Consider the following 20707-nt stretch of genomic DNA (forward strand, 5'->3'; position numbering starts at 1 on the left):
CTAAAAGACATCTTTTTCACCCAGGCTTTCCCTGACCCAGAAGACTGGGCCCTGCATAACAACAACATCATCATCAACAACAACAACAACAATTTATTCTGAGCGGCTCCCAACAGAATATTAAAAACACGATAAAACATCAAACAATAAAAACTTCTCAATACAGGGCTGCCTTCAGATGTCTTCTAAAATCAGACAGTTGTTTATTTCCTTGACATCTGATGCACAGGGCGGGTGCCACTACCGAAGAAGCCCTCTGCCTGGTTCCCTGTAACCTCGCTTCTCGCAGTGAGGGAAACCGTCAGATGGCCCTCAGAGGTGGACCTCAGTGTCCGAACTGAACAATGGGGGTGGGGACGCTTCTTAAGGAATACTGGGCCGAGGCCATTTATGTGAGTCAATCCTCTGTTTTGGTTTTATAAGATTTTATGCTGCTGTTTTATTGGTTTTGCATTGCATTTTTGTTTTAATGATATTGTTTAGTTTTTATATTGTACAAACACTTAAAAAAATTAAGCTGCTGGTAAATGATTGTAAATAAATAAATAAAATTTTTGCATACTAAGTGCATTATTATACCCATTGTTATACATCTCAAATTATATTGTGATTTTAAAATTCATTAGAATACACACATTTTCTGTATGCAGCCTTGACTAATGTACTATAAAACACTTTAGCATGTTTTTTTTTTTACTAATCAAGTGATTTTTATGGACTCTCCTGAAATATATGCATTTTTCTAAATGTTGGTTGGTTGGAGAACTGCATCACACAATTCAGCTAAGTTCAAATTTCAAAGGATAGCTGTGGTTTGATTCTCATATTGTTCCGAAAAGTGCAAATTTGATATTTTGTCTACTCTCCTTTTTAAGCTGTCTAAAGTGGTGGCCACTACTGCATCTTGTGGGAGTGAATTCTACACCTTAGCTATGCACTGTGTGAAGAAGTACGTTTGTCTGTTCTGAATTTCCTATCATTCATTAGATAATTACCAAGTTCTCATATGACCATAAGGGACACGGGTGGCGCTGTGGGTTAAACCACAGAGCCTAGGACTTGCCGATCAGAAGGTTGGTGGTTCGAATCCCCGCAACGGGGTGAGCTCCCGTTGCTCGGTCCCTGCTCCTGCCTACCTAGCAGTTCGAAAGCACGCCAGTGCAAGTAGATAAATAGGTACCGCTCCGGCGGGAAGGTAAACGGTGTTTCCGTGTGCTGCTCTGGTTCGCCGTGTGGCTTAGTCGTGCTGGCCACATGACCAGGAATCTGTACGCCGGCTCCCGCGGCCAATAAAGCGAGATGAGCGCCGCAACCCCAGAGTCGGCCACTACTGGACCTAATGGTCAGGTGTCCCTTTACTTTTACCTTTACATATGACCACACATGCACACAAAACATCTCCCTATTCTCTTTTGTCATACCATGTACAATTTTATACCCCTCTATCATTTCCCTGTCTAAGTTACTTTTCTTCCCCTAAAGTATAAAGCCCCGCTTTTTAGCCGTTTCTCATAGGGAAGTTTCTCCATCCTTTTCATTGCTCTTTTCTGCACCTCTACCTTTCCTACAGCATCATTTGCAGGAACCAGAACTTTGCACAGCACAGCAAGCATGGCCACACTATAGATTTTCTTTAAAAGGCAGTTTCAGCATGGGCAGTTTTGTTTTTCCACCCCCTTTCCTCCAGTTTAAGCTTTCACACCCACCAAAACCTGGATTTTGTCAATATCTAAGTAGCAATGAAAAATGGCCCTTGGTAGCTCCCACAATTGTTTTATGAGGTGGCCTGAATCTTCCAGAGACCAAACATACTAGTTTGAATCCATTATACAGAGATCACTCCTGCTAAAACCAATGGGATTGAAATGCAAGACAAATGAGGCAGGTAAGAGCTCATTCACTCTGCATATTTATAAGAAAATGACTATAGAAGGAAGTGGTAGCTTGTGCAGAGCCACTGCAGTGACCAAGTTGCAATGGTTTTCAATGAAATTAAGAGACACATTATTCTGTGCTCCATCATAGCCCTTTTCACAAGTCACCTCCACATACAGCCTAAATGGGGTGGGGAGCAAAGCGATTGACCTTATGCCCCCAACTTACTCTGCATGACATCTGCAAAGAGGATGTCCTGTTGCGTGCTCATAGGATTTCATGTCATTCAGAACCCCATGCAATCTGGATTCCCCTTTTCATGTAGCACATACTGAATTCACCAATGCTGGGGGGGCGGGGATGGGGTGCAATATGATGTCGGGGTCAGCAGATGCAGCCCCTCCCCTCTCCACTGAGCTGACACACAGAGGCAACCTTGTGAAGAGGCAACAAGTGTTCAAATAATCAAGAAAGGTAAAAGCAATGGCAGCTCATAAACTGGAGAGGAGGGTAGCCTGCAGCCATTGAGCAATTATTGAGGGAGAATGGGGCTGGGACATAGCGTGGGTTGCTGGCACCCAGGGCGAGGCAAGTGTTGTGCCCCCTGGTGGACTGGGCAGCGGTCAGTCCCTTCGCAGGCCAGCGTCCAATCAAGGGAGTCTTTCCTTGCAAACTGTTATGTACTAAGCTTGGATCCTAGAACAATAGGCTGGTAGGATTGTAGAATGCAACAACTGATTGGCCTGCAGGATAAGAGCAATCAGGCTCTAGGAGGGAAGCAGAATTAGCCAATCAGATGGGACTCATTGTGTAAATAATGTATAAAAAAGCCTGAGGGGTTTTTTTTGGGGGGGGGGGGCGAATTCAGTCACTGTTTTACAAGCTGCAATAAAGAGCATGAAATCACTGCAGGACTCTGAGTATATTTCAAGCCCCAACCTGGGAGCAGAGATAAAGCAAAGAAACACAAAGGCAATCAGGTCAACGCATGTGGCTCTGGCAGTGCTTTACTGCCTTCCTCTTCCATCCTTCTTCCTTGGTGGGCAGTGGTGGCAGCTGCCTCCCCTCCCTCTGAGCCGGCCAAGGGGAAGAGGGCATGTGGGTGTCCTTTCGCTGGCTGGGAGCAGAAAGAGGCACTTATCTCCCCACAGCTCTGGACTCAATGAGGGAGCCCATCGTGGGAGTGCTTGGTTGCACCTCCTCAGAAATTTGCACCCAGAGCCATCACTCCCCTGCCCCCATGCTACACCACTGGAATGGGGCTCTGTGCACCAATGGGTGCAGGTACGGCTGCATACCCATGAGCTCCAAATCTGGCATGATATATCTGACCTGGGCGCTGCTGGCCATTCAGTAGCATTACCTGCATCCGGCACTGCCTTAGTTGCCCCTGGTGCCTCTAATGTTCCCTTCCCTCGTCTGGGTCTACAGTCATTGGCAGTGGTCAGTTGCTATTATCCAGGGGTCAGCAAACTTTTTCAGCAGGGGGCTGGTCCACTGTCCCTCAGACCTTGTGGGGGGCTGGACTATATATTTGGGGGTGTGTGTGAATGAATTCCTATGCCCCACAAATAATCCAGAGATGCATTTTAAATAAAAGGACACATTCTACTCATGTAAAAACACACTGGTTCCCAGACCATCCACGGGCCAGATTTAGAAGGTTATTGGGCTGGATCCGGCCCCCGGTCCTTAGTTTGCCTACCCATGCTATCATCCAACCTCTCTTGCAAGCTTCCGCTTGGGTGCAAAGGTGCTCAAAGTGTGCAGGCTTCCACAATACACAGAACCTCTGCTGCTCAAAGATCTCTGTGGAGCAGGCATCTTGCTGAGAGCACACAAATACACACCAAGAGAAGCTCTCCCATTAAAAGATACACTTACTGTTGATACCTTTGCTGCTTCCCCCTCTGTTCTGCTTCTCTGCAATCAGCACAGCGAAACTTCCCTTCTGTGCTTTGTGAATGGGTTGCATGTTCTCACCTTGAGGTGAATGGAAATGTTAACTGGAATGTGGGGGGAGAAAAAGAAAAAGAAACAACTTGACGCTTGTCCAAACCTACTCGTGTTTATACTGGAGCCTAGGAGTGACATCAGAGCAGGGAAGAGTATAAACACTTGCAGGGCTTTACTCGCAGACTTTAAAAACTTCAGACACGCTGCTGTCTCCAAACTGCCTGGGGAGGGATGTGCTGAAGTGTCAGAATGAAACTCCAGCTTCTCTTGATCTCCTTCCTTTGTCTCCTTTCCAAGGTAAGGAAGCTGGGAATGTTTGTTTAGATAGCAAGGATCTCCCCCCCCCCATTCCCCCACTTACAAAACAATTTATAATCAAGCAACTTCAGTTTGGCAACTGGAATAATTAAAGGATGTCTTCAAACACTAATGTGTCTTTTTAATGTGCATGCTTAAGTGTCACATCTGTGCAAACCATGGAGAATGTGCTGTTGTGAATAAATGTTGAAAAGCCAACTTTTATCCTTTAGCACCACGGTTCCCATATTTTAAATCACTGTATCACTTCATTAATTGTGCCGGTACCAAAGTCATGTGCTTATGCTAGCAGAGGAGGCTGCATAGTAATCAATTAAATAGTTTCTTCTGCACACTCAGTTCTCTGTTTTACAACCTCAAGAGGCACAAAGCCAAGCAGCTGGCATTATTTTTCAATATTGCTCAATTGTTGTCCAACTTTTGCTCCGGGAAATACAGCGAAGCACATGTACAGCTGATGCCTCCTGCAGGATTGCACAAGATGAACAACATTGTTCATTTAACATGCACACACACACACACACACACACACGAGAACAATTTAATCACTTGAGAGTTTTCCAGTGGTTTTAGAATACTGCTTCAGTTTCAGATTTTGGAAACACACTGTAAATGCTGAGATTGTTGCAGTTGCCTGTCTTTAAAAATAAGTAACGCATGGACTGGATACCTGTGTGAAAATACAATCAGGTGTTACTTAAGGACACAGCAACCCAGAATATAAAGCCTAGGAGAGGTAAAATTAATCAGATCATAGCAGATATTCAGCATATTTACATCCAAGAATAGCCTGTAGTGGAGAGAAGCAAGCCTATGAAAACAAATGCTATACCTCAACAGCTATAAGAAGCTGTGCATTATATCCCAATGACATTAATCCCCGTTTGGTCATATTATCCCAGGAAATATAAAGGTGTGCTTTGCTTTTCCTTACTGCACACTCTCAGTATGACTCAATGTCAGGGGCAGCACAATTGATCAATTTTTAGATTATTCAAATAGCACTCCTGTGAGTGACTCTAGGTAGGTTTTGTTTCCAAATTCTGTGAGGGAGATGAAAGGGCATCATTTGATGAGTTACACTGCTAGAGATGCTGAACATATTAGCATCACAATGACATTATTTTCTTTCGAATACAAATATATCACCATAAAGAAGAAACACTGACAAAGAAGCTCACCTTGAGCAGATTCTTAAGAAGGCAGGTTCTCTTATAATCTTTGACCCCTGTCTACTGAGTAGCGCAAGTGTGAGTTACCACAGACACTAGTCCCTTTCTCACTTCATCGGAAATGAAGGAGTGTGGCAGGCTGTATCCATACTAAACACATTGCTTCTTTGGGGGGTCTTGATTCACCACTTCCCTTTCCTGTTTGCTTTAACGCAGGGGTAGGCAACCTAAGGCCCGTGGGCCAGATGCGGCCCAATCGCCTTCTCAATCTGGCCCACGGATGGTCTAGGAATCAGTGTGTTTTTACATGAATAGAATGTGTCCTTTTCTTTAAAATGCATCTCTGGGTGTTTTGTGGGGCCTGCCTGGTGTTTTTACATGAGTAGAATGTGTGCTTTTATTTAAAATGCATCTCTGGGTTATTTGTGGGACATAGGAATTCGTTCATTATTATTTTTTCAAAATATAGTCCGGCCCACCACATGCTCTGAGGGACGGTGGACCGGCCCACGGCTGAAGAAGGTTGCTGACCCCTGCTTTAACATGTCCACTGCCTCTCTTCTTACCTCAAGGCCTTACTCACGTGTCAATTAGTTCATTTGCTCATTCATTACGTTTTTATCCCTTCCTTCCTTTGCAGAGCTCAGGGAAGTTGCTTGCCTCTTGTGAGGTAGACTTAGCTGAGTGTAGTAGACTAAGTGATCGGCCCAAGGTTAACCAGTGAGCTTCTTTGTTGAATGGGAATTTGAGCCCAGGTGTTCCTGAATCTAACCTGAGTTGGCTATTTTCATCTTTCCTCCCCATTCCTTTCCCCTTCTGTGCCATGTCTTTTAGTTGGTAATCCATTAAATGATTGTATATAAGCCAATAAGTCTTTTTGTCTGAAGAGTGGGGTGAGGTTGCTATGAATAAATAAAAATGCTTGCATCTGTGTATGAGGTACATGTGCTGGGAAGATATGGCTTAGTGTGTGTGCAATCATAAATCACAAGAAATCTTCTACACTTGAGATCTTTACTCTGCACAGAGCTGTTATTTTTTTTGTAGAAAATGTGATATTATAGAACACTGTTAGTCTGTAAACACCATGCTTGATTTAACGACAGTGCTTTTTAATCCTGACAAATCATTAAATCATTGAATTATTTAAGTGAAGGCAATACAAATAAAATTCAGCCAGTTGGCACTGGTAGTACTGTACTTTAGCCATATGTCCTCTTTTCCCAGGACATGTCCTCTTTTTCATGGGTATGTAAAATGAGAATCGTCATAGCGATCCATAGTTAAAAAGTAGAAGTCGGCAAATGTGTCCTCTTTTTTGTCTTCAAAATATGACAACCCTACTAGAGCCACAGTCACACATCATGATGAGCCGTACACCACTCCTGCTTTGCTCCTCATTCCTCTCTGCTTTAACACTCAGGAAACAAATAATGATTTGTGGTTTAGCGTTACATCTAAAACAAGGATCATGGTTTGTTTTGTACTAAGAAACCAAGATTGGTAAGCCAAGAACAAACTGTGGCCAATCATCATGGTTTGGAGCAATACAGACATAATTTCAGAGACCAGCCTGAGGAGTACAACTCTGATAAGGAATGGCCAGGATCCTGAAACTCCACAGGAGCAATGGAGTAGTGTTGATTTGGAACAATGGTTTGCTGAGGGGCACAGTTTGGAGGACAACAGTTGGGCAGAACTGGGAGGTGAACAGCAAGAAAAAGAACGGGAAGAGAGTAAGCTAGCAAACTCTCTCTCACTGGAAGATGTGCAGCCTCTCAGTGCCAAGGCTAGGAGATTAGATATGGTGGCTTCGCAAAAGGCTAAAGGTTGACAGATCAGGTGGCTAGGAGACAAGAGGATGGAAGTGACTAGAGGGAAGTCGGTGGAACCTTAACTTGGAGCACCTGCACTCTGAGAAGGTTCGCTTGTTCTTTTGCTGCATTCATTAAACATTTCTGTTACTGGTAAGAGACTGCTTTCTCTTTGTACTGCTTATCTACGGCCATGAGGGGAGGATCAGTGCCTCTGAAGCCTGACACATAATGATACGTGGACTACCATGAAGTCCAAACGTGGCCTATATGTAATTAGAGTAGTAACCTGTGTTGTGTTCAGGCATATTAATGGTGCCCTGTCTCCTTATGTACAGCCCAGTCTCCAGATTTTCACCTTCCTCCTTGACATGGACTAGGAGAATCCTTATCAAAGGCTTCAAGCCTTCGCCTAATGAAGCTGAATGAAATACAGATACAGTGGTACCTCGGGTTACAAACACATCAAGTTACAGACTCCGCTAACCCAGGAGTAGTACCTCGGGTTAAGAACTTTGCCCCAGGATGAGAACAGAAATCATGAGGCAGCGGTACAGTGGCAGTGGGAGGCCCCATTAGCTAAAGTGATACCTCAGGTTAAGAACGGTTTCAGGTTAAGAACAGACCTCCGGAACGAATTAAGTTCGTAACCAGAGGTACCACTGTACTAAACTCTGTGTTAGTTTAGATCAGGGGTAGTCAACATGCTTCCCTCTACGTGTTTTGGACTACAACTCCCATAATCTCTGCCCATAGGCAATGATGGCTGGGGCTGATGGGATTTGTAGTAAAAAATAAATAAATCTGGAAGGCACCACTGGTTTAGCGACTAGCCCAAAAACATAGGTTAGCAACACATCACCAAAATGTTGTGGTGCAGTCTGTCAATTTGGAACACACCCTTTCAATGTATTATAGAAGCTAGGAAGATGCAGAAAACTATTTATTTATCTTGCTTCTCTCATTATTGATGCAACAACTTTACAAAGGCACAGCCTTTGTTATGAGTTATGGCAGAGGACACTCATTTGGATACTTGTTTGATTGATACTAAACTAGCTGATACTATTACTTCGATGTTAGCTGCCCTGAGCCCGGTCCTGACCGGGGAACGCAGGGTATAAATAAAATTTATTATTATTATTATTATTATTATTAAACAGAAACTTACGCATACATCTAAGGATATTCATCCCATGTTAAGGTGCTTACTTATTCAGTCAGTGGTCAGTAAAGAAAACACAATAAAGCCAATGTCAAAATCAAAGTTAACCATAAATCAAAGTTGACCATCAATACAGAAGTGAGCTTCAGTCACGTGATTCTCCTGGTGTTATTGTTTGTGATAGTCCCTATCCTATTAACTGCTACGTATCTTTAGCTTTGCTTGATCTTTGGAGGGGTTCAACTGCTTGGAGGAGTCAGTCACACAAAGAACACTTCGTGCCAAATCAGTAGTTAGGCCTCTGCTTGGAGGGAGGCCTATTGTGCTCCTCAGCTGACCCCATCCATTTTAGGTGGAGAGGGATTATAAAGCAGAGTGTCTTGGTGAATTGTGCCCCAAACATGTAGGGACATCAGAAGAGACCTGCTGGAGTAGACCAAAGGGCCATTTAGCCAGCATGTTGCTCTCACTGTGGTGAGATGCCTATGGGAAGTCCACAAAGGAGATTCCAACTAAACATCAGGAAAAACTTCCTGACAATAAGAGCTTCTTCAACAGTAGAACGGTCTCCCACAGGAGGTTGTGGACTCTCCTTCCTTGGAGGTTTTTTTGTGGGAATGTTCAGGGTGGCAGGAGAGGATATATTGTTTATTGATATCCTTCCTAACTTGCGCTAGCAAGTTCCTTCACTTAGCAGAGTGCATTCTCCTTTACACAGCAGAAAACTTGTTGCAAACTCGTGTGAGTTTCTTAAGACAATACGCAATTCAATCTGGCTTGTCCAGATCGAAATGTGTTCTAATGTTTTTCTGGTAAGACCCCTTGAATCCCTCCTAAAAGAATATAGACACCACCGTCTTATTCATAAGTAACAAAAAGAAAGTTTACTCATAATCAGGCAGAGCACAGTGTGATCCCTGAAGGCAGGCTTTAGGCTTCAAGTTTGAAATATATACAAACAGGTTTACCCCATAAGGGAGATTTACCTAGTGACTGCAGGCTAGCAGTCCAGCAGTTTGCAGGATGAAAGGAAGATGGAAAAGGAGAGTGGCAGCATGCCTTGTCCTTTTACCAGGTCTGGAAAGGTCATGCCCACCCACTAGTCACATGCAAGGAAGGATGCTCTAGGCCAGGAGGAACAGGAAGTTTCGACTGGCTGGATCAAACATTCTCTTGCATGTCCACTCTAACGAAACAAAGAATGTTGTATTTGACTGCTCCCAGTGGATTACATCTCACATGTTTATTTAAGCAGAGGTTGGATGGCCATCTGTCATGGATGCTTTAGCTGAGATTCCTGCATTGCAGGGGGTTGGACTAGGTGACCCATGGAATCCCTTCTAACTCTTCAATTCTATGATTCTATGACATGCAAGACTTGAGCACAACAGCCCCGTCTCCACCTGCGATTCCCAGTAACTGGTATTCAGGGGAATGCTGCTAGTAGCCATGGTTTGTGTACCAAAAAACGAAAGGCATTCAGTGTCACTATATCCTTTTTAAAAACTTATTATTATTCAGCTGCTCATTTCGCCATGTCCCTATATTCTTGCACACTCTCTCTCTCTGCAGGTGTATGCACAGCTTTGCCAGACTCCATGCTACTGCCCATGGATCCCTCCACGTTGTCCACCAGGCTCCTCCTTAGTTCTGGACGGCTGCGGCTGCTGCAACATATGCGCCCGCAGACTGGGAGAGCCCTGCAGCTATCTACACGTCTGCGATCGGAGCCAAGGACTTGTCTGCGATTACAGCGCTGCCCTGATGGGGAGAGGAGGAACCTGCAATTGTGAGCTATTTCTTCTTGCCTCTCTTTGCAGGAGCCCCTTTGTCATTTAGCGGGATGGAACTGGCTCCCTCGAACGGGGCAAAGCCAGAAATGTCTAATGCATACGGAAAGAATGCCTGAAAAGATTAGGAAACCTGCGGGGTGCCCTTGAAACACAAGAGTCCAAAAGCATGTTGCACTCCAAAATCTTTATTAGATCTGTGAGTCAGGGCCAAAGTACACATGGCTAGCCATCATTCATGAATCTCTTGTGTTTTAAGTGTTAATAGTAACTGTGGGAATTACAGGGTAGCAGGGAGAGGAATTTGAACTGGGACTGCAGCGCTGGGGTGTGTGTGGATTTTTCAATCTCACATTATTCTTTTCAGTTAACACCCCTCTCTCAAGAAGTTTCTATTGGTCCTTTAGGGCAAGACATGCAGGTGTTGTGTAGCTTTTTCAGGAGCGGGGGTTAATCAGGAAAATTTGTGTGGAAAGGGTTAAAACTTTGTTCCTCTATGCCATGGTCCTGATCTAAATTCCAGATAGGTAAAGGTAAAGGGACCCCTGACCATTAGGTCCAGTCGTGGTCGACTCTGGGGTTACGGCGCTCATCTCGCTTTATTGGCCGAGGGAGCCGGCGTACAGCTTCTGGGTCATGTGGCCAGCATGACTAAGCTGCTTCTGGCGAACCAGAGCAGCACACGGAAATGCCGTTTACCTTCCTGCCGGAGCGGTACCTATTTATCTACTTGCACTTTGACGTGCTTTCGAACTGCTAGGTTGGCAGGAACAGGGACTGAGCAACGGGAGCTCACCCCGTGGTGGGGATTCGAACCGCTGATGTTCTGATTGGCAAGTCCTAGGCTCTGTGGTTTAACCCACAGCACCACCCACGTCCCTAAATTCCAGATACCCTGCTGCTATTATACTCATACCTAATAATTATGAACAGCCGTAGCAAGACAGAAAGTGCCACACATAACTAGGAAATGCTCCATATCCTGAGAAGTACTAGTAAAGAAGAATATTTCACTCACCAAAGAATTAAGGGCCCATTGTGACATCAGCCACTCAGTGAACCAATCTTCTCCCTTTGCCCTCGCCTCTGTTGGCTTGCCTGAAAATCCTGAGTGTTGAATGGCGCATTGGTCCACGGTGGCAATTCCAAACATTCACACCTTTTGGTGGGCACTTCGCTAGAAAGGGGTGATGATGCTCTCACAGGGCCATAAATCAGAGGCTGTGATGACAGTCCTGTAAGTTGGTACACAGTGCAGGCTTGGCTATATGTCATGACAGTGTCTTCTCTATTCTTCCCCTGGAGCTCCCATGGCAGCAGGCAGGAATGCAAACAAAACTCAGCAAATATGCCCCTATTTCCTGTCCTACTTGGAGAGTTCAGGTCAGCTGACAGGGATGTGAGTTAAACAAATATCGGCCTTTTACAAAATAACAAGACCTAACTTGGAACAAAGTGACTTTCCTGTTTTTTAAAAGCTTTCTAGAAAGAGCAGGAGAACGGTGACCAACTCTTGGAAAGTTAGGGATCCTACACTCTGAGGATGGAGTCAGGCTTAGCTTGGGTATTAGTCCATTAGGCAATTAAACAAAACAGGGATATCAGAAACTGCCAGGTCAGAAACTATCTAGTTAGCCTTGTATTTTCAGCCCTAGCAGGTGGCACTCCCAAAATATCAGGCAGAAGTCTTTCACATCATTTCTTGCTTTTAACTAGAGATGCCAGGGATTGCATCTGGAACTCTCTGCATGGAAAGCAATGTTCTGTCACTGAACTATAGACCTTCATCCTAGCAGGAAACAAGGCTGTGCTTGTCACTGCCAGTTAGTAGAAATCAGGGGTTCCAAAAAATGTGGTCTGTGGACCTTCTTTCGAGCTTAATTTGGGTGGTTTGTTCCATATCAGCAATAAATATTCATATTGTTTTATTGTCCACCAATATGATTTGCAATTTTCAAATGTTCCTGGGCAGGGGAAATTTGGGAACCACTGGTGTAGATAATCCTGAGCTTCCACCTTTCCAAATGACCTGTTTATTGGGCATCTATCCTGATTTGTTTGCCACGAGATTAGATGATGTTGCATCAAAGCTACAGTTTTCCAGACTTTCCACTGACTTTCCCTGCCACTTTCCCTATTGCAAACAATCAGATCTTTTGAGGAAGCAGATTTGTTGTGCAACAGCTCCAAATCAGCTTTAATTGTGCAACATGGATTTGCAGGTGTATGGCTGAATCCCACCTGAAAATTGCGACAGTCTGGACGTCTTGGATAGACGAATGGTCTGACACCGTATAATACAGATTTCTATGTAAATTGTTTTGGGCTGGCCATGTTCACATGAGTGCAGAGGATTCTTCAAATAACCTGGTCTGAAACTGTTCAGATTTCACTTCCCATTCCCACTTTGGAATGTTGCCAATGGATTTCTTGTTTTCTGAGCTTCTCTAAGGAAGACTGTGCCACAGCAGAAAATCCAGATGGAAGGCCAACACAAGGCCTGACTGTGTAACTGTTTTTCACTCCACCTTATATTGTATAGCCAACCTTCTGGTTTGTGGAGTTGCATCTGTAGGCATCTCTGACACAAAAATATTTCTCATAATCATTAGGAACAACGTACCTCTCATCTGTTCTTGCAGTGGAAGAAGATACATGGACTCATCAGTCTTATAACTAGCCTTTTGGCCCAAAATGTTGAGTTTTAAATAACCTTTTTAGTTTTTGGCTTTTAGGCTCAAATGTACTGGGTTTCTGACCCTAATTCCTGATACCTATGTAGGGAATTGAGTGGAGAAATTCCCTTTCCTAAAAACAACAATGCAGAGCCAATTTCAGTTTCAGAATGTGGAGGTACCATATTCCATTGCTGATCATATTACGTGGTAGCTCTGTTACAGACTGAATGCCTACATTTGATTTCTCCCGTTGTTTTTGGCTGCTCTGAATGTGGACTACAGATGAGGACAACAATGACAGCTGCGAAGTCAATGGGAAGATCTATCAGGATGGGGAAGTGTTCCAGCCAAGCTGTAAGCTCCAGTGCCGCTGCTCAGGAGGGGGTTTCACATGTGTCCCCCTCTGCAGTGAGGATGTTCGCCTCCCCACTCCAGATTGCCCCCATCCAAGGCGTGTGGAGATCCCAGGAAAGTGCTGCCAGGAATGGATTTGTGAAAGACAAGACAGGCAGATCTTGACGGATACCATGGCAGGTAAAACTCAACAGGTCCTGGCCCACCTTTTTGGTCATCACTTTGTTGTTGAAGTTACGGCCCAAACCAGCCTTGCATTTAAGCACTAGCCTGGTAGCCAGAGTGGAAAAGCTGTTGCATGCAGGTGAATGAGGGGGCTTGCAAAGGTGGCTACTTAGACATTGCCAAAAAAAGAGGAAAGGCATTGCCTAAAAGGAGGCTCTAGAGTTTCCTGGAATATGCATGTGCTGATTTATATTGCAGATTTAGAAGTAATTTCTGTAATTTAAACAAGCACAATGCATCTCCCCATCGTGGGGAAGACTGTGGCCAGGTGACTTGTATGTACCTGCATAGTCTGCTGTTCAGGTGCTGCTGGTCTAGGCCTTAAACATTTGCTTCAGAGCTTGTGCAGCTTAGATCTTCAACTGGAGTTAGATGATTCGGTGCACATTGGCACTTGCTGGAACTGAAAGTTCACTGGCCAAATCATGTGCAGATTCCTCCTTTGGAATACCTTGCTAAGAATGGAACCAAGGAGCTATTTCAGGAATCCCTGGGTGGAATTCAACCTTGCACTTGGTGAACATTTTGTCAGTGCAAGCATTGCAGTTTACCAGATGGAATAATCCCCCCTGTCCTCACCCCACACACTGTTCTGAGGCTTCTCCTGGCACTGAAATCCCAAGCCAATTTCTGGGGGCACAAGAGGAGGAAAGGTGGGAAAGCTCCATTGAGCAAGCAGAAGCCTTTGCACTGGCAGGACTCATTAGGGGCAAGCCATGCCCTCTTCTTCAGATTCACTTTCCTATAACTCTCTCCTCCTCCTCTTCTGTGAAAAGGAAGCCTGAAAGAACTTGTTGTTTTTTTTCTGGGGGTGGGTGATTTCTATTGACAATTATAAAAAAAAGACCTCACAAGCTTCCTCCTTATGCTTGTTTCTTTCCCAAATGTAAACATTGTTGTGTTGCTGCTCTCAATATGTTGAGCTATTGGCACAACACAGTTGAGCATTAAAACTCCAAAACCAAAAACAAAAACATTGGGGAAACACTGTAGAACTACTAATAAATCAGAATGCTATGTGGACAGTCCAATATAAATCCACCACAAATCTTTCTTCTTTGGCGATCACTCGTAGCCGAGTAAGATTGTCTTCCATAAACACGGTTTTAACAGTGGGTTCGTAAGTGACTGTGGAGGCCAATTCTGCATCCACACGTCCTTCCACAGTGGGGACATAGATTTCTGGGCAGGAGTTGATCATGGTGAGGGTTTGCCAAGCGTGCCTTCCTCTTAGCACATTTCTCCCTTCCATCCTGAGTTCGAGTGTCTTCAAAGCCCATGGCACCTTTGGTAAAGGCTGTTCTCCATTTGGAGTGCTCACAGGCCAGTGCTTCCCAATTGTTGGTGTTTATACTACATTTATTTAGATTTGCCTTGAGGGAGTCTTTAAACCTCTTTTGTTGACCACTGGCATTATGCTTTCCATTTTTAAGTTTGGAACAGAGTAGTTGCTTTGGAAGACGATAATCAGGCATCCACACAACATGACCAATCCAACGAACTTGATGTTGAAGAATCGTCGCTTCAACACTGGTGATCTTTGCTTCCTCCAGTACACTGTCATTAGTGTACCACAAATATGTTGTTATTGCATCCATGACATGTTACAGAATACACCTAAAAACAACAACCCACCCCCAGTCTGGAGAAGGTCCTAATTCACAAAAGCTTAGGCCACAGCAGTAATAATAATAATAATAATAATAATAATAATAATAATAATAATTTTATTATTTATACCCTGCCCATTTGGCTGGCTGCCTCAGCCAAACCTGCGAATTTTTCAAATCCCAAAAAATCCTTCCCATTTTTTGCTACAAAACTAAGAAGGCTATTCCTCTAGAGGTTGTTACCATGAAATTTATAAGCATCCATTTTAATGAAGCTTCTTTCTTTCATTCCCTGCTCAGCACAAAGGCTCCCTGGGACAGCGTCGATATTGATCCCCTATGCATGTGAACAGTGGAGCACTGAATGGTCCGCCTGTTCTGCCACCTGTGGCGTAGGGATCACCACACGAGTATCTAACCAGAATCAGTACTGCAGGCTTGAGACCCAAAGACGCTTATGCCTCCTCAGATCCTGCCAGGGTCTGACGGGAATAGCCAGCATGGTAAGTGATGGGTCTGTGGAAAAAATACAAGAAATCTCCACCAGGGCTGAAGTTGCTTTTTTAAAGGAGGGAATCCCCACCACATGGCAAACATATGTCAGGTGGCTAATGTGGTTACTGTTACAGAGAATTTCTTGCGTTGGAGACAGAGCAAACAAGGATACAGAACTAAAGGGCAGGAAGAAGGGGCTGGTCAACAAGCAAGTGAGGGCAAGGACAAAGGAGGAGGTCCTTCGATGGGGTGAAGGACATTTGTGAGTGTGAAGCCTGGCTGGAAGACCATGGCTTGCTGAGGGACATAATGGAGAAAAGTCTGTATGTGAATGAGCAGCCCAGCAAGCCAGCTTTTGGGTATAGTTGTGGGAAATACATATTTGTGAAGCAAGCCCAGATGGGTAGCTTAATCTGGAGAACACAAGACTCTTGATTTCTGGGTTCTGGGCTCAAACCCCAAGTTGGGCAAAAGGATCCCTGCATTGGAGGGGGTTTGGGATAAATGACTCTCATTGTCCCTTTCAATTCTACCATTCCAGGATCCTAGGATCCACTCACAGGCTAAGCGCCTAGGGCTGCCCTGTGTTGATTTCCCATCCTCTCCTTCTGTAACAGCCTCATTCAGTTTTCCCTATTACAATGGCAGAACCAGGGGGGGATTGCTGGGGAGGGAAGGCACAGAGGGGGGAAAGTTCATCGGGTGTGTGTGACCTTATTCTCACATGTTAGATTCCCAAAACAGGAAGAATGCTCATATTAATACTTCTGCCCTAAACAGATTCCCTCTACAGAAAGTCCAACTGGCTTTGATGGAGTTAAGTTTCAAGTCAGCATGCATAGCATTGCAGCCTTAATTCTTAATGCCCAAATCATGATTCAGTTATAATTTGCATATGAAAAGTGCCTTTCCTTCAAGTTAGCCACAGGTGTCCAGTGAAGGGGGTGGGGTGCAACTTGTCTGAGGGGGTTGCTTGCCCCTCTGTTACCACCTATGTACCATGTGCATTTCCTCAGGCCCACAACTTTGGATGTTCCTGGCTGGGTTGAGCAAATGCACATTTCGTTGACATCAGGACATAGAGCAGCTTTTCCCAGCCTGGTGTCCGCTGGGCATTTTGGACTACAAATCCCATCAGCCATAGACAGGGCTGATGGGATTTGTAGTCCAAAACATCTGGAAATCTGGGGGAATCTGGCATAGAGTAAATTTAGCCAGACAACATGGAGGGGACAGTTCCTTATAATATTGTTTTCCAGTGCAGGGCAGGAGGCATTTTAATCTTCCCCCACCTGCCGCAGGGCCCCCCAAATTCCTATGACTAGCGTTGTCACCTACCTCTACCTAAACTCTCCCTAAATTCTCCATGGACCACTTAGCTATGTGCTAAAGGACCGAGCATCTTAAGAAAGACATTCTCTTTAAGTCTGATATAAATTGTTCCAGCAAAATCAATACTTGCAATTCGACTGCCAAGCTCTGTAAGTGGCTGAATCCCCAAATAGCAACGGACCCTCTGTGACCCAAAATGCAGCAGCGTGATTTATTGACACAGCTGGAGCTAAATGAGCTACCTGGCTGGATTTAAACTGGTCTGGTTTTGGGGGGAGGGGGGGGTTGTGCTGCTTTCCTCCTTCATTGAGGAGGGGCTCTGGCTCCACCAGGAACAATTCGTACTTTATAGCTTCTGAAGTGTCAAGTTTGAAGGGCTGCAACGAAGGTTACTTTGCAAGATCTAGGTGTGGCAGTTGATAGCGCAATTTCTGGGAAATAAAACACTCACACTGCTTTCCACACATCAAAGATATGTGTAGTGATCGGTGTGGTGGGACAGAGCTGCAAGAGCGCCTTCTGAACACTAGTGTCGCTACAACTTACCTGGATGGGGCTGGTGTAGGTCAGGGTGCTGGCCAGCTTGTGGTTTTGAAGAAACACTGGTAGGAGCATCAGACTTGTGTCAGGAGCTGGGATTAGGGGTAGGGTGGCAATAAATCACACAGCTTCAGTGAAATTAACTCTTTATTCAAGGAAACAAGGTCGACTTATGAGGTCTAGAGAGGCCTAGAGAGCACAGCAACTTGTCCCAGTAGCTCTTGCCCTTATGAGGCAGCTGTGGGGATGGAAGGTCCCCACCTTCCCACAGTTGCCTAAGTCTCTTTCTGCCCCCTGGGTCCTTCCCAAGCAATCTGAGACTTCAATTTTGTGCCTGTCTTCTTGTAAGTTGGTTTTGGCATTTTCTGTTCTTGTAAAGTTGATTCAGTTTGGATCAGCCCAGGCTAAAATGTGTTCATAGTGTCAGCTGTGAAAAACAAACCCAGATGGAGTTTGGGAAGAAAAAAATGTTTGATTAAAGCCAAGGTCAAACTACATGTTACATTAAGCACATTTCAGGGGAAAGTGTGCTCAGCAACGCCACTTAAGTCATTGATCAGTCCAGACAACAGATTTTCACCTATACATTATGATTAAAGGGTTTATTTGTGTAATTACTGATATCTATTATCTATCTATCATCTATATCTATCATCTATCTATCTATATCTATCATCTATCTATCATCTATCTATCATCTATCATCTATCTATATCATCTATCTATCATCTATCTATCATCTATCTATCTATCTATCTATCATCTATCATCTATCATCTATCTATCATCTATCTATCATCTATCTATATCTATCTATCTATCATCTATCTATCTATCTATCTATCTATATCTATCTATCACTCTGGAACACTCTGTCACAAGAGACTAGGGCCCTGCAGGACTTGACATCTTTCTGCAGGGCCTGCAAGACAGAGCTGTTCCACCAGGCCTTTGGCCAGGGCACAGCCTGACTCCCTCCCTCGGCAATCTTCGTGGAGCTCTGGCCCAATGGTTGCCAGTGGCTTGATTTGAATTAATTTTATAATGAATGATTTTAGAGTGTTGTTTGTGCTGTACTTTTGTACTGGTTTATTGTTGTTAGCCGCCCTGAGCCCGGCTTCGGCTGGGGAGGGCGGGATATAAATAAAATTTATTATTATTATTATTATTATTATTATTATTATTATATCTATCATCTATATCTATCATCTATCTATCTATCTATCTATCATCTATCTATCTCTATCTATCTATCTATCTATCTATCTATCTATCTATCTATCATCTATCTATCTATCTATCTATCTATCTATCTATATCATCTATCTATCTATCTATCATCTATCTATCTATCTATCTATCTATTTATCTAACTATCTATCTATCATCTATCTATCTATCTATCTATCTATCTATCTATCTATATCTATCTATCTATCTATCATCTATCTATCAATCATCTATCAGTGGAAGCAGTGAAATGGTGCAACCCCCCCCCCCCAAGATATAGGATATTGAGATGGAGGATAAACAAGGGAAAATTGGGAACGAACGCTGCAAGCATACCCTAAGTACATCAGCACCAGATACATGAAAATAAACTCCAAAGAAAATCATACCCAAACTAGACATTATGCAGAAGACATCATCATCATCATTATTATTATCTGAGAGTCTGCCAATTTGAACAAAAGAATAGCAGTCACAATGAGCATCTCAACCCGTTCATATCCCACCATCTGTCTAGTCAAAAGGGCCCACCTTTCTTCAGTAAGGGAATAGATACAGATACAGAGACCCAGAAAAGCAATTCTGGGAGGGATAATGTGATCAGGTGAACAACGAGAGGAGAAAATATTAAGCACCCCCGTCTCCCCCACTAAAACCGACAGCCTCTGAGGGCTGCTTCTCAATTAAAGAGAAACCCGGAGATTGGTGAGTTTTCTCCTGTCCTCTCTTGACGTCTAGTTTGGCCCTCTCATTCAGCTGTGCTTTTTCAGAGTATGTTGGAAATTCCACTGAGTGCGTTGCCTCCACAGAGAGGAAGAGGAAGCCGCTTGTAAACCAGCCCGCTCCATTCAGAAGCTGATATACTGGCCTTATCCTAGCAGCTGGATCGTCACAAGTCCAAGATGCTCTCATTTCTTTGATAATGAGATAACTGCCTAGAAACAGAGAGAAGAAATGACCGTCTTTAGCTGGGAGAGAGGAAGAAAGCTAAAGTCATCGCAGCCGACATCTGTCTTCTCCCTTGATTCCCCTGCAATTATGCTAGACAATGTTATCGTTCAGTGAGGGAAACCAGACCATATGTTTTAATACTGTACAATACTGATGTGTTTAATGCCAGCTTGTGGCTACTATTATAAATCCATCCATTGGAAAAATGATGCTTTGCAGCTACAGTAATCTAAGGAACCGTGTCTTGTTATTCTTTCTCCGTGTTATCATTTCACTGGAGAATAGTTATGGGGGAGCTGGGGGAGGGAAGGGTGAAGCAGCCACCATTATTCAAACCAGGCTGTTGTTGTTAGAAATAAAAGAATAAATGCAATGATGAACTGGCTGAGGCTGAATGGACCAGGGGTCGTTCAAGGAACTTGCAGTGAAATCTAATGTTTCGTGGCAAGCCCCAGGCAACATAGAGCAGAAAATAGACCTTATTTGGTATACAAGAAAGGGAAGAACAGCAGTATAAGAGAAACGGAGCATCTGTAGTAAAGTTCAAGGCATTCTTTGATGCCCTGTGCAGCTGTTCTGCTTGTGTAAACATGAATAGGGAAAGTGGCACTGATGGTCTGAAGCACTCCTTCCTTTTGCTCCAACCATCAACAGTTTCCCCAAAGGTGGAAGGTCTATTTGACACTGCTGAAGGGTATTTATCATGTCTGTGATGCCATTCATACTTTGCACTCAGAATCTCTACAGAACAGCCTTTCGCCTTTATTGCTCCTAGTTTATGGATTGGATACTAAGAACTTGCAATACAGTGGTACCTCGGATTACATACGCTTCAGGTTAGATACACTTCAGGTTACAGACTCCGCTAACCCAGAAATAGTGCTTCAGGTTAAGAACTTTGCTTCAGGATGAGAACAGAAATTGTGCTTCGGCAGTGCAGCAGCAGCAGGAGGCCCCATTAGCTAAAGTGGTGCTTCAGGTTAAGAACAGTTTCAGGTTAAGAACGGACCTCCGGAACGAATTAAGTACTTAACCTGAGGTACCACTGTATACTCAAGGAAGCTACCCAAGAAAATCCCCAGCTGGGCAAAAGCCAATGTTTTAGCAATATTCTAGCAACCTAGCTGATGTGTTCTAGACTAACAGAGTCTTCAAAGGTGCTCCCATGCAATATTTACTGCAGAAATGGACAACAATAGCCA

General features: G+C 44.0%; 1 protein-coding gene and 1 long non-coding RNA gene across 2 annotated transcripts; one reads left to right on the forward strand and one right to left on the reverse strand.

Moving 5' to 3' along the window:
* The first annotated feature begins 3968 nt into the window (after nt 1-3968).
* On the forward strand, nt 3969-19738 carry CCN5 (cellular communication network factor 5). The gene is made up of 5 exons (XM_081011590.1): nt 3969-4128; nt 9873-10089; nt 13051-13302; nt 15258-15460; nt 19364-19738. The coding sequence occupies exons 1-5, from the start codon at nt 4081-4083 to the stop codon at nt 19385-19387; spliced, it is 744 nt and encodes a 247-aa protein (XP_080867716.1). The 5' UTR covers nt 3969-4080; the 3' UTR covers nt 19388-19738.
* On the reverse strand, nt 15493-19351 carry LOC308480290. Its single transcript, XR_013987999.1, has 3 exons — nt 18944-19351; nt 16104-17751; nt 15493-16054 (listed from the first exon to the last, which is right to left on the reverse strand). It is a non-coding gene; the product is annotated as an uncharacterized lncRNA (long non-coding RNA).
* Nucleotides 19739-20707: the final 969 nt, after the last annotated feature.

This window comes from Podarcis pityusensis (assembly GCF_964106645.2).
Source record: "Podarcis pityusensis genome assembly, chromosome: 6".
In the NCBI taxonomy this organism is placed as follows: Eukaryota; Metazoa; Chordata; class Lepidosauria; order Squamata; family Lacertidae; genus Podarcis; species Podarcis pityusensis.